Source organism: Lepidochelys olivacea, assembly GCF_965140295.1.
Source record: "Lepidochelys olivacea isolate rLepOli2 genome assembly, chromosome: 3".
NCBI lineage: Eukaryota > Metazoa > Chordata > Testudines > Cheloniidae > Lepidochelys > Lepidochelys olivacea.
Genome location: NC_140413.1, coordinates 122501256 through 122515342, shown reverse-complemented (window position 1 = coordinate 122515342; position 14087 = coordinate 122501256). Strand labels below are relative to the sequence as shown.

The following is a 14087-nucleotide window of genomic DNA, read 5'->3' as shown; positions in this document are numbered from 1 at the left end:
TGTAGGAATTGACCAACATGTGCAATGAAGGACTAAGGAACACAATGAGAACACTGTCTCCTCAAGGAAAGTAGACAAGGGCCTGAGCCATACAGTGCTGATCAAGATTTAGACTTCCCCAAAGCTCAGGAGCTCAGGGATTTGGGATTTTGGAAAGGGCCTGTCTCCAATTTTAAAACAGTCCTTGGCCTGATTCACTCACATTGTTAAGCGTTGCAAAGCAAACAGCGTTTTGGACAGAAGAAACCTCTGTTAAGTGTATGGTTCAAGCTAGTCAGGAATTTTTTTGATGAAACATTTTTGTCAGAAAATAACAGTTCATTGAAACTGAACCTTTTTGTGGGAAAAGGTTGGTGTAATTGGCTGGCCTTCTCCCCAGCTCACAAAGAACTCACTGTCGCACGCACAGTCTTTCCAGGCAGTTTTATTTCTCCAACATAAGCAAAATACCCACACAGTTCCTTGGCCCATTTGGGCTACAGCTCCCAGGGGATTTTCCCTTTTACCTCTCTGTCCTGCTTCAGGGCATCCTGCAGGAGTCTTCCATTCTCAGCTCACTGAGGACCATCCCCAAGAATTTCCTCTTGGAGGCCCTTTTCCCCCAGAGGGTTCCCACTGCCTCCTCTCCCAGGGGACTCTGGTAGCCCCTCCCAGAGAACTTTCTGCTTCTTGCAGCTCAGTGGTTCAGACACACTGGTCCGTCTCTCTCTCATCTCTCTTCTCTTCTCTTCTCCCCCCCCCCCCCCCCCCGTCGTTAAGCCCAGGTGTCCTTTTTTTAAACCTAACTGAGGTCAGCTGTCCAGTCACAGATGCACTGACCCAGTTCCTTCTTAAAGGGACCCTGTGACAGTTTCAATGGCAATTTCTAAACTTTTTTCTTTTCTTTTTTTTCCAAAATTTAAAATGGGAAATTCAGTGTCCTGTTTCAACATTTTCGAAACAAAATTCTGTTTTTCAGTTTGAAAATGCTTTGTTTTGAAATGTAGGTAAATTTATAGTAAAAGAAATGATGAAATAAAATAGGACAGAATCAAAAGAAACACTTTTACTATATGAAAAAAGGTTTTGGATTGGGTCAATTTCAATGTTTTCATTTCAATAATTTCAGTTTTTGAAAATTGTTACTACTTTGATTTTTTTTTGGTCCCAATTCGGCATGGGAAAATTGTTTGAAACCTCCAAAATTCACATGGGAAGGGAAAACCACTTCCTGCTGAACTCTAGTTATGGATTATAAAGTATTACTTTTTTTAAAAAAAAAAGAAAAAGTAATATCTGTTTCCCATATTCTGCACAAACATGACCAATTCTTGAATAAGAAAATGCAACTTGTATTAATGCCACCTTATTTATAGAAACTTTCTGGCAAATTCTGGTCTTGTTCAGTCTTTTTCTGACACCTCTATTTGTTGTGTTTTATAAATTTACACATTGTGCATTGTCTGTGCTTACCAAGTGGAAAAGCTTTGAACAAACAGAATTAATTTGAACAGTTACTTCACTTCCCAATAACAATGTTAATCCAGAGTACAATATTAATTATGTCTTTTATTTGCCAGTGTCGTGCAAGCAACAAATGAGCTTATATCCTTAAAAAGTATTCCCTTCAGGACTGATTATCATACTTTAGGTTAGTCAGACGGAAAAGGAATCTATTTTCTTCCTCTGAAGACAAGCGCTAACTGTTATGTATATAGGGTAAGACAACAGAATGAATGCTGGGTAGATCCTGTTTTTATGGTTTCTGTGCTGCTAAGTAATGATTAACCTAACAGACTCCTTATTGCACAAGTCGCATTAAACTGTCTCATTACCACTGTTTTTATCCTTTAAGATGTAATACAGGGATTAATAAGCACTTTTTACCCTAAGAGGCTTTTAAAATATGAGACCTTGAAAAGATGGATCCTTCCTATCTTTAGTGTGCAAACATGCAACTAGGAATGTGTTTCAGTGGGGGTTTCGTGTTTTTGTTTGGTTTTTATTTCCAATAATAAGTAGCAGCTGAAAACACCTTGCAAACATGGACATTTAAAACCAGGGCTGGGCTGGATTTCAGAGTGGAATATAAATAGTCTGCATATGGTGGCTGGTTATTGCAGAACTGTGCCCTGCAGTTCTATACTAAACTCTAAAAGATCAAACCAAACTTCCTACACACGATGAACCCAGTTCTTTTCTCAACTGGTTTTACATCTATTGACTTAAGTGGAATCACTCTGGATGTACCCAGGGGCAGGGATACCTGGGAGGAGAATTGGGCCATGTTGTTTGGGCTTGCTGAGCAGGCGTTAGGGTTTCCAGCTCAATATCTGTTCATACGGGATGTCTGATCCCACAGTTAGAGGAAAAATTCTATACAGTGCAAAGTCAAAATTTGTAACATGTTTCCAGGAGAGAGAATTAACAGATTTAGGGCTCGTCCACACAGACACTTAATTTGTGGCAAACTGGGGTGTAAATCCACCCCACACTAGCCTGCTACACATTGTGTCCCTGTGAACCCCGTTGCTGTACACTAATGGTTCCCTAGTGCTTTTTGACCTATCCCCTCCCCTTTCAAATGGGAGTAGATCAGGTCAGAAGAACCAACTGCCGTTCGCCAATTCTATGACCTGGAAGAGAAATAAAGTGTGTCAAAGGCTAACTCATGTATGAATCTACAGTAGTACCTCAGAGTTATGAACAGCTCAGGAATGGAGGTTGTTGGTAACCCTGAAATGTTTGTAACTCTAAATGAAACATTATAGTTGTTCTTTCAAAAGTTTACAGCTGAACAGTGATTTAATTCAGCTTTGAAACCTCACTATGCAGAAGGAAAATGCTGCTTTTAACTATCTTAATTTAAATGAAACCAGCACAGAAAGTTTCCTTACCCTTTCTAATCTTTTTTTAAACTTTCAATTTTTTTAGTAGTTTAACACCATACTATATTTTATTTGCCTTTTTCTTTTTTGGGGGGGTGGGGGTGGGGGTCTCTGCTGTTGCCTACTTGTATGTTTCCAGTTTCAGATTAGGTATGTGGTTGACCGGTCTTGTTTGTAACTGTGAGGTTCTACTGTATTTAGCGTCTGGACTTCTGAAGTCTCTTACTCTTCAAAATAAAATAAAACTTCTCCATCTCTGTAAACTATTCCTGTGCCCTTTCTCTCCCTCTCTCTGTCTCTAAGCTCCATAGCATTTTATTTTAATGAACTAGCAATATACTTTGCCTTTTTTTTTTATTGTTGCTGGGAAATATTCAGGCCATCTGTTGAATTACAGAAAGTTTTATTCCCTAGTTGTTGAGAGTTTGGCTGCAGTTTAGTTCCGTGAAATGCATATCCCAATGATTCTCATCTTAGTCATGTGTCTACATAGGAATTGCCAGATTAGATCAGCCTATAGTGAGTCTAAATTGGTATTCTGTCTCTGACAGTGGCTTGTAGCTAATGCTTCAGAAAAGGCTGCAAGAGCCCCATAATGGATGGAAAAACTGTGAGGAAAGTTTGTCCTAACCTCTTGTATTGTAACGCAAGAGGGATTGTATCCCAACTAAACTTCTGTGTTTTCTAGATCAACTGTGGAGGTTAGTCACTTAAATGACTAATTTATTTTTTAAATGCTATTAGGCTTTTGACCTCACTATCTTCTAGCAGTGACTTCAACAACTATTCACTTAATGCAAAAATGTATTTTCTTTTATCAGTTTTAAATTTGTTACCATTCAATTTCCTTGGGTGTCCTCTCGTTCTTGTATTAATCACCTCTAGTTTCTTCTCTTTCCCTTCTCTTACCCACCCACCTGTTCATCATAGGAGACAAAGATAACCCTTTTAAAAGTAAATTGTGTTGGTACTGGTCTTGAAAAACATGCTTAGATGCCCTGCTTCTACTAATGTGTATTTGAATTTGTCCCTGTCACCTTGACATTGCTTACAACTTTAATTATGTCAGCTGCTGCTGGAGGCTATATGTTTAAATATACCCACTATCTGAGAGAGAATGAATATGGAAAATTGAAATTGTTCATGAAATGTCATTTCAAAGCACCTTAAATATAACCAAGACCACCCTATTAACTTTGAAAATTGATTTTACAAACAGTAAAACTGCTTTTTTTTTCCTTGTAGTTTCAGCTGTGTATGATTCTACGCTCAATTTTAGAAATAATGAGAATCCAACTTTGCTGGGAGTTTTAAATGGGAAGAAATACCATGCAGATTTATATGTAAGGCAAGTTATCCATGCTCATGTTTTTCCATATACAATGGTGTGCACTTTACTAACAAGCAGGGAAATGTTTTTTCTTGCAGGTAATTGATTATAAATTCATGTAAAACTTTCTTCAAAGGAGCTCAGGTGAACATTTATAGCTGTAAGTTTTCAAATTGTGTCACTATATGATAGGAGTCTTCAGAGTGCAGTTCCATATAGTTTTACAAGTTTGTTTTTCCTTAGCACAAAAGCATTGTTTAGTCTTTGATCAAATGCTGGATTGTTTATCTTGTGATGCACTTTCATTTTGGGAGAGCTGTTGTAAGCCATGGAAGAGTTTGTCCATTGCCTTAGTCTCTCTGCCCCAAGAATTGTATCTAGTTAGTTGCTACCAGTGGACATGTCATTGTTGTTTTGGGTGAGATCCTGAAAGAGGGGTCGGCCTGTGTTTTGTGAGACCACTTCTGTATAGGTACTAGTACGTATCATGTAAATAAAACAAGTTACAATAAGACATACCTGGACTCCATGTCCCGGATTTCTCTACCAACCAGCAAGGTCCCATAATCTGCCATCACTTGGCGGAGGTGTGATTATATGTAGGACCTTATTCACAGTCTCGGTTCCACCAGCAGAATCTAGGTGACAGGTCACTGAAGCTAGAGAGTCCACCAGGAGTGGAAGTATAATGCTCTAATCCCTGCTATACCGGGAAACCTACAGCACTGCCCACAAAAGGGAGATGTGCTGATTCAGATGCAGCTTCCAAGCAGCAGTTCTTGGCCACAATATGAAGCTGCCATCTGTAGCTGGAATCCCTGTGAATTGAAACGTTGTGTTAATTCAATTGGCTAATGCTCCTTTGTTTGTGTTTTGGGGGTTACTTTCATGAGCACAGAACATCAGCTGATAGGTACCCTGCTATGCTTTTCAGGTGTTTAATGGCACTTGTAGCACAATTTTTTCCCCTCAAAATTCAGAATTTTTCAACTAGATCTAATAGGAAGCCACTGTATATACACACCCCTGAGTATCCACACAGTGCCAGTGGAAAATATCGAGATAGCTACAAGCTCTCGAGAGAATTTGAGGGGAGAGGTTGCTACCAAACCCATTAGCACGCCCTAAAATCCCTGTGTGATGCCTGAAGGATGTGATCAGGTGGCCAGCTCATATACTGCTCACAAGTGAGCAGCTTTTTCTAACCACAGGTGTTCAACAGTCCTTCTAAAGTAGGATATGTGCCTCCCTGCATGCGTCCCTTCTCCTTTTCCTCCAGGCTGTGAGCCGTGTATCATCCTGAGGGTGGCTCTGGAAACACAGATTAGCTGTACATGGCCCTCACTAGTCCACCGTTCCTCTGCCTCTTTGAACTTCCTGCATAGATCCTGAAGTAAGCGCAGGATTGAGCACTAAACTTCTCCTTTCCGGTCACTGCTTCAAGATCAACGCTGATAAGTTTGATCCTGGAAGCATCATATTTGCTCAGCAAAGTGTTTCAAGGTCTTGCTGATCATGAGACAATTTGCATTTTTAAGATTCTGATCTTGTTTCTGATACCTGTTTCCACTTAAATTATTGTATCACTTTAACAGCTGCTGTCTCATGGATTTCTAGAGAAAAAGAATGTTTTCCACTGAAAGCCTGCACTCCAGCTTGCCAATTGTGAAACAAGTATTAGTTTCTATTTGTAGCAGTTCTCAAGATGGGAGAATTGGACTTTTGAGGGGACGGGAATTATGTTAATCATAACGTTTTTTCTAATATCTGGTATCTTGTGAATTGCTGGGATTTTTGAATGGCTGCTTCGTACCATTACAAAGCCCAAAAAATTGCAGCTTTTTAAAGACACAGAACATGCATTTCTGGTGGTGGTGGTGGTGATTTATGGGCAATTCGATTTTAAAATTTTCACTGGTGCCTTAGGCTAGCAGGTGCTCTGGGTACTGTTCTAGAAGTGAACATTGTCAAGTCCTTGTCCAAGGCCAATGTAATTTTCATTCCCAGAGATGGTTGTAGTTTTTCATAGGTATCTCCTTTTCTTACTGGTAAATTACAATTGAAATAAAGCAAATGTTTTTATAAAGACATTTTAAGCACTGGGAATAGCTGTTCCAAAAGCACTAAATATGATTGACCCTAATTGCAAAGGGAAACAAGTTTTACCTCTGAGTGCTCAGTTGTTAAACAAAATCTTGGGATGACTTAATCTGTGAGGTAGGAAGTTAACCTATTTGAAACTTTTATGTAGAAATATAGAAATGCAAACCATCATCCTATTAACTGGAAGAAGTCTTTATTGAGCTGCAAGTTTTATAGTATATTTCTAGCTCCAGATATTTCTAAAGACTGTTTATGGCTCTTACACTTAAAACTACACATCACTATGTCCAAAATTTGTACCTCAAAAGGCAGAACTAAAAGGAGAAAAATAATTAGTAAAGTAAATGAGTAGTAGTTTAATTAGATAGCAGTTTTAAGATCCACATTAAACAATATGAGTGCACTTTTTCTTTACTATCTCTTCTTTACTGTTTGCAGACGGATTCCATTAGAGGAAGTCCCAGAAGATGAACAGGAATGTTCTAAGTGGCTTCACAAACTCTATCAAGAAAAGGTTGGTTTATTATTTGGAACCACTAGATTAAGATAAATAATTTACATTAATATTATCATGCATACTGCAGCAGGGCTTTAGTAGGGCAGGTGTTCTTTCTCCATACACAAAAAGCAGCCTTATACTGTCAGTCAGTCAGGATCACCTTTATTTTAAATTAAAAGAACATAAGTAAAGTTTCAATGAGAGAACAGAGGAATACAAAATGGTAACTGCCTCTAAATCATGGAGAAGGCATTTAAAAGTGCTGTATGCAAGAAAACCTCATAACTGATTCTCTCTGGGTACACTGCAGATAAAAGATTCAATATTCCCACTCGTGAATTTGGGAATATTTTTTTTAACAGAGTCACAAAAATAATTTTAGAATGGGCTGAGCACCTGTCTCTGCTACAGGATGTATAGGAGACACACACTTTAAAAACAAATATTAATTTAGGACATGTTAATGATAAAAATAGGTATGTCAGTGTTTTTCTGCTAATGGAGTGTGGCATCTTTAGAGTGGCAGAACTGCTCAGCTTCTGGGTTTTCCTAGTCTATAAACATAGGAGGCAATGTTTTGCGGGTCTATTAGTTACGCACCCCAAACTCCCATTTCAGTCAATGGGAGTCAGTATGTGCAAGGAATATGGGTCTAGTCTGATTAGCCAGGAAATGTATGAGTGACATCTTTTGATGTATAATAATATAGGACTTTTCAGACCCAGAGATGGCTATGGGGTCTGCCAAGACCTGTTTCATGTACAACGTATCGATGGAATAGTAAGCCACCTGCTATACCACTTACTGTGTTTCTGTATTCAAACTGTTTGTGTAAAGGACATTTTTCCTGAACTGGTTAAGTTCTAGCCCCGTTCTTGGCTTCATCCATAACTCCCTTAAGCAGTTTATTAATATGGACATACAGTATAAATTACTTTCAAGTCTTGTAGACATAGTTCTGTCAGCTTTGTCTTTGGGCTACTCCCCTCCTCACTGGCTCCAAAGTCATGGTACTGAGGCCTGGTTTGAGGGGGACATAAATGGTATATTTCCACAGTAAGTATATTAAGTCACCTTCTGCCTTATGACCTTGTGGAAGGTATAAAGTAAACACACGTGGTCCTTTCATGGGTCACTAATATGCCACTTTTTACTACTCTCTACCATGTGGTGGCTTCTTCCCTAGAATTTCTGTCCCCAAGATAATATCTAGTCAATTGACAATAGAACACTTGAACTGAACAAGGTTGTGATTATTGCTTTCCAGTTCCTCCCCTACGTCTGTCTCCCTGTCACAGCCTTTATATTGCTTATCAAATATCTTATTGATCTCTTTCTTACCGGCTAATGTTCAGGCAATGCCAGTAAATAGTTTAAAAATATCCTGTACTAGGTTCACAAATAGGCTGAGTGTGCAGTATAATTTCTTCTATGTAATATACGCTGGGCTACATCCAGTTATTTATAAAGCCTAATATTCCATTAAGTATAGGAAGAAAGAATATGCAGCTCTGTGCAGCCAATTCTTCCTCTGTCTGAGGGGAATCCTTAAAAAGATTAAGGTCTGAGCCTGCTCCCACGCCTCTTGTACTCCAGTGAAACTCCACTGATTTCGTTGCATTTATTCCGGACTCTCGCGAGTGTATGTGAGAGCAGAATCAGGCTCTTACTCAAAATCCATATTCTCCCCAGAGCTGGAGGCAGAGAGTTTTGAGAGAAAGGAACTCTTGATTGCTTCTTCAAGAAACTGTGGAGGAAAAACCATAATTCCCCCTAATTTTTTTACCACCATTTTTTTAAAAGTATATATTTTTAAGTTGGATAATAAGTAACAGAGCCACGTTAGGGATATTTATATTTTCAGATTATTTATTTATTTTTGGAAACTTAACAAATGATATATTTAAAGGGGCAATGATGCGCTGCAAGATATGTACTAATCAGCCAACCTATGTATGAGTGGGATACCTTTAAAAATGAGGTGAGGCACCCCAAGGTGGGCATCTGTTAGCTGCTGAGTATATTCCCTGTTGCCTGTCCTGTGTTGCTGGACATACTACTGTATGTTGTTGTGTTTTATTGCCCTTGAGGCAATGTATTTCTTTGGCCTGTTGCAGTGTACCCGGGGCATGCCAGAATTACTGTTTAAATGTTAAGGACTCAGTCCTGCAAAGTGCTGAGTGCTCCAGCCATGATCCAGCAAAGCACCAAAGCAGAGGATTTACTTTAAGTACTTGAGTAAGGGGTTGATCCTGCTTCCATGTAGTCAGTGGAAAAACTCCCGTTTGACTTGAATGGTGCAGGATCAAGCCCTAGTTTCTCCTAAGATCACTGTACTATGCAAGTGCTTAAAGTAAAGCATGAATCAAGTCCAGAGTAATGTTTGCCTTGCAGGATCCAGGCATAAATCCACACACTATTGATAAATGTCCTCTATGTTGTTTGGATTAATGGGTTTGAATAAATGAGGGAATTTTCAGGGTAGTTAATGGAAACCAGTGGACATGATCCTGTTTCCTTAGACAAGGAGGTTCTACTGCATTATCACCTTCTTGTCAAGTTTCAGTTATGCATTCTCAAATCAGAGATGCCATTTGTTGCATTCTGGGATGCAATCCAGACCAGTGAGGGGTCATCACTGTCTGCACTGCAACTTTGGGTGCCTCACAATGCTTTGCTATTGTAGCTCCCAACCTGTGCCGCTTACAAATCGGCTTCCAGCTTGCAGATCACACCCTGAGTGTCTGTGTGTAGCTACAGCCCTGGTCCAGCAGCTCTGACTTCAGAGCCTGTCAGCAACACTCCAGTCACACTCTGGCTTCCACCTGCCTGGTTTACGACTTGCATGGTGGCCCCAACACACTCCCAGTCCTGGATTTGGCCCCAAACATGTGTTCTCCATTGTCCAGCCCTCTCCAGATACTAAAGGTCTGTTGCCCCTGCCCAGTTCGCTATTTTAACTGGAGTTACCGAACAGTTAAGTTTAAACTCAACATTGGATTAGTTTTAATTTTAAAAAACCCAGATTTATTTAACTACAGAGCGAGGTTTTAAGACAGTACAAGTATAAGGCATTAAAGTCAGAAATAGTTAAAAGAGAAATAAATATCAACATTTTTCTAGTGGCTAAAACTTAACCAGCTAGACTTGGATCAAGGTAAAATCTTTACCGTGTGTTCCCAGCACCAGTGATGACCAAATTCTCAGGTCAGGATCTCCCCCATCATCAAAAAGCTGGTTCCTTTATAGTCTTAGGTGAAAGAGAGAGGGATGGAGGTTTTAAGAACAGGTTAGACAAACACCTGTCAGAAATGGTCTAGTTATTACTTAGTCCTGCCCTGAGTGCAGGGGACTGGACTAGATGACTTCTCAAGGTCCCTTCCAGTCCTACACTTCTATGATTCTATGGAGAGATGCCTTGGGGTGGTTTTGCCTTCACTTTTACAGTCCAGTCACCCTTTGAAGTAGATATTTCTGGGACTTACCCCTCCAAACAAAGTTTATTCAAACAGTGAAGAAGGTGACATGGAGTTTGGTGGTGAAAGTGGCTCCAGGCTCTTTCTTCTCCCCTGTGTATGCTGAAATGTAGATTTGCCTTGTGTCCTGTCATTTCCCCCCTTTCTGACTCAAGGACCCTGTTTACTACTTGTATGTAAATTGAGGTAAACACACACTCCTTTGTTTAGGATAGACCTGTTTAACAATTTTTGCCTACTCAGGGCAATGTGAGTTTAAACATGTGCTAACTATATCATATAGGGGGAATTCATAATTTTACATATAATGTTGCTTCATACATTTCTCTGTGATATTTACCATCAAGTTATTAGTTTTCAAATGATACCTCACAAAGCATATTTTGTACAAAGATTTTTGAAGTAGTGTGTAGAATGTAAATGCAGGGCTGTGTTCCATTTCAGTTTGGTTCATTTTCTGGTTTAGCCATTATAGCAAACCTAACAAACACAGCCTTTGCAGATAAATGGCCCTGGCAATGGAAACAAATATCACTTATTCCTAGCAGAAACGCTTTGCGAAAAATTACAAATGTATTGGAAATAATGTTGAATTTGTCCTCCACGCATACACCATGTAGTAATATGAATTATCAGTATGCTATTAGCTTTTTATTGATATTTTACATGACACTTTTAGATACAGGCTGTGACCTTAGTGAGTTGGGGTATATTCAACTGTCCAGGCCAGCTGAAACTCACTACCCATACCAGTGAGCATTGGGACCTGTTAAGGTCATCTCTCCAACACAGAATGCAGATCAGAGGAGCCCCAATATATACTATTTTTTAAAACCATGATTTTTGAGTGCTGACCAGACATGCCATACCTGTGGAAAAAAATACAGAAATTGGCCTTAGTTTTGGCTTAATTGGCTTGTGAGTTGCTTGTTGGCTAGTTTTTGGCTTGTTCCTTGTTTGGCTTGTAGCCTGTTGCTGCTTTTTTTTTTTTTTTTTTTTTTTGGCTCTGGGAAAGAAGGGGAGAGAGTCAGGGGTGCCCAGAGGGCCCACCACACTCCCAGACTGCACTTCAGGGGGATCTAGTCACACAGAGTGTTGGGGTTCTTAGGGATTGTTTTGGCCTTGTTTTAAAATGGGATTCGCTTGATTTTTGGCTTATTGTGAAAGTTGGGGTGCTTATTTACCACATGAAAGTTGGCAACTGTGGTACTGACTCTTTCTTTTTAGATGCTGTGAGTTGGCAATATGGCAGTCAGTAAAAAATTTCTTTTCCACAGCAAACATTCCACTCTCAGTGAGCACAAACACAATTTTAACTCTCAACAAACACACTGTAACCCCAGAATCTTTTCTCCACCAAAACAAAGGAGTGTGCTTCAAAATGGCCTTTTATTCTTCTGACCTTTTGCTCCTTCCGCTATATGCTCCTGTAGATGCTAGTCCCTGATGAATGGAACCCATTTTGTTATACAAGAGTGATTGATTGTGCTTTCCTATTTCCTGGGTAAATTAACTGAGGGGTTAAACAAATAGGCAGCAGCTGTGGCAACCCAATTATCTGAACAAATGGGGAGTTGAGTGTAATTCAGATGAAAATATGTTCATATTATTGAGCTCCAGTAGAACATTCGATTTTTTTCCAACTTCAACTTTCTAATTGAACTATGTACATAGTTAGGAGATAGAGACAGTAATTCCGTCCATGGGACACATCTGCATAGTGGAGCAATCTGTTAATCAAGTTTGAAGAGTTGGTTCTTCTGGAGTAGCAAAATTTTATATCTTTCGTCGATATGGCATATTTTGCTAATGGACTAGGTGGCACAGAGAATTAATGCAATGGTTTTTCAGCCTCTGAACACCAGAGTGCACATGGCATAGACCCAGGTGGACGTTGAATTTATTGGTCTTGCCCCAGTCCTTAGTGAACATGCTCCCACAACACAATTTGGCATGACGATCGATGGCAAATTGCCATGGAGATTAATGGTGGAGTTAGCAACGTGCATCTATAGGAGAGTGGGGAAATCCATAGGAGAACACTATAAGTAAGCATACAAATATTATATTAACAGCATCTTTTCCTCTCTCGTGGGTTTCTTCATGTGTAGGGATACTTGGGGCCCCTAATCCTGGACTTCCCTTAAGCAGATACATCTTTCAGCATGCTCAGAAAGTCACCAAATTTGGGCTGTTGCGACCTTCAAATCCCCCTCTTGGTCCGAAAGTTCCAAAATCTGAATCCTGTTTGGGTTAATCAGAAATAAAAATTGGAGAGAAAAAAAACATATCCGAATCTTTACATATTTTAAAAAAAGATTCGGATATGTTTTTTTCTCTCCAGTTTTTATTTCTGACGAACCCAAACAGGATTCAGACTTTGGAAATTTTAGACCAAGGGGGGATTTGCAACAGCCCGAATTTGGTGACACATTTATTCATAGGGCTTCAGGACAAACATTAGTAGGCATTTCTGTTCTGATGTAAAAACAATCACCTAACGCACTTTAGCAACTGGAAATCAAAGGAAAGCAGATAGAGCAACAAAACTCATGTGATTCAAAAATGTAGCCGCTGACCCTGCGGAGTGTCTCCTGGGAAGTGCTGAACACCCTTGAGTCACTGATTTCAGTTGAAATTGAGAGTATTCAGCTCTTTCAAGGGGGTCGGGTTCATAATTTCATTGTACGCAAATTTGTGATTATTTAAACAAATTTCAGCTCATTCAGTTTGACTTTTCATCAGGTAAAGTTACTTTATTGTATTAATGACACCAGCATCTGAGGGTCAAAGTGGAAAATACATTTTGGGATAATAAAAGGAGCAAGATAAATATTTTTGATAGTTTAGACCCCCTGAGCCCATTCCTTATCTCTCATGGGTATAAATCAGGAGTGACTCTATTGAAATCAATTAAGTACCTCCATGTAGAATTAAATCCACACAATTTAAAAGGACATAAGTACGCATGTGGATTTTGCTGGTAGCTGACAGAAAGATACCAGTAAGGGTTGCCAGAACAGACACACGGTTTCAGTAGTGGTGTTGCTCCAATGCCAAACAGGTAATACAACTGCCTTACTCTTACAAGAGATTCCCCTGTTTAGGCATCAAAGGATCACACTAGCCGTTTTGGCCACAGTGTTGCATTGAAAACTCATGTTCATCTGATTATCCACCCTAACCCCCAAGTTCTTTTCAGACCCATTGCTTCTCAAAGTACAGTCCCCCAGCCTACATTCTTTGTTCCTAGATGTATGACGTTACTTTTAGCCATACTAAAACACATTTGTTTGCTTGGACCCAGTTAAGCAAACCAGATGGCTTTGTATCAGTGACTTGTCCTCTCATTAATTATCCCGTCACCAATATTTGTATCACCTCATACTTTATCAGAAATGATTTTATATTGTCTTCCAGGTCATTGACAAAACTTTTAAATAGCATAGGGCCAAGAACCAATCTCTGTGGAATGCCACTAGAAACACACCCACTTGATAATTCCCCATGTACAATTATGCTTTGAGACCTATCAGTTAGGCAGTTTTTAATCCAGTTAATGCTTATTTTTAATTCATTGAAGAGGGCTCAGAGAAGAGTCACAAGAATGATTAAAGGATTGGAAAAGGTGCCTTAGAGTGTTGGACTCCAGGATCTTAATATGTTTAGTTAACAAAGATAATCTTAAGGAATGAGTTGATCGCAGTCAATAAGTGTGTGTGTGTGTGTGTGTGTGTGTGTATGTATATATATATATGTATATATATATGTATATATATATGTATATATATGTATATATATATATATATATA

The 14087-nt window shown here is 39.2% G+C and overlaps 1 protein-coding gene across 4 annotated transcripts in view; it reads left to right on the top strand.

Annotated features, from left to right (window-relative positions):
* AGPAT4 (1-acylglycerol-3-phosphate O-acyltransferase 4) overlaps positions 1 to 14087 on the top strand; it is a 125922-nt gene that overhangs the window by 89332 nt on the left and 22503 nt on the right. For all 4 annotated transcript variants that reach the window (XM_084624141.1, XM_084624138.1, XM_084624139.1 and 1 more), the window contains 2 exons: positions 4113 to 4215; positions 6739 to 6814. In XM_084624141.1, coding sequence (XP_084480267.1) covers positions 4113 to 4215; positions 6739 to 6814 — 179 coding nt within the window. The remainder of the gene's footprint in view (positions 1 to 4112; positions 4216 to 6738; positions 6815 to 14087) is intronic.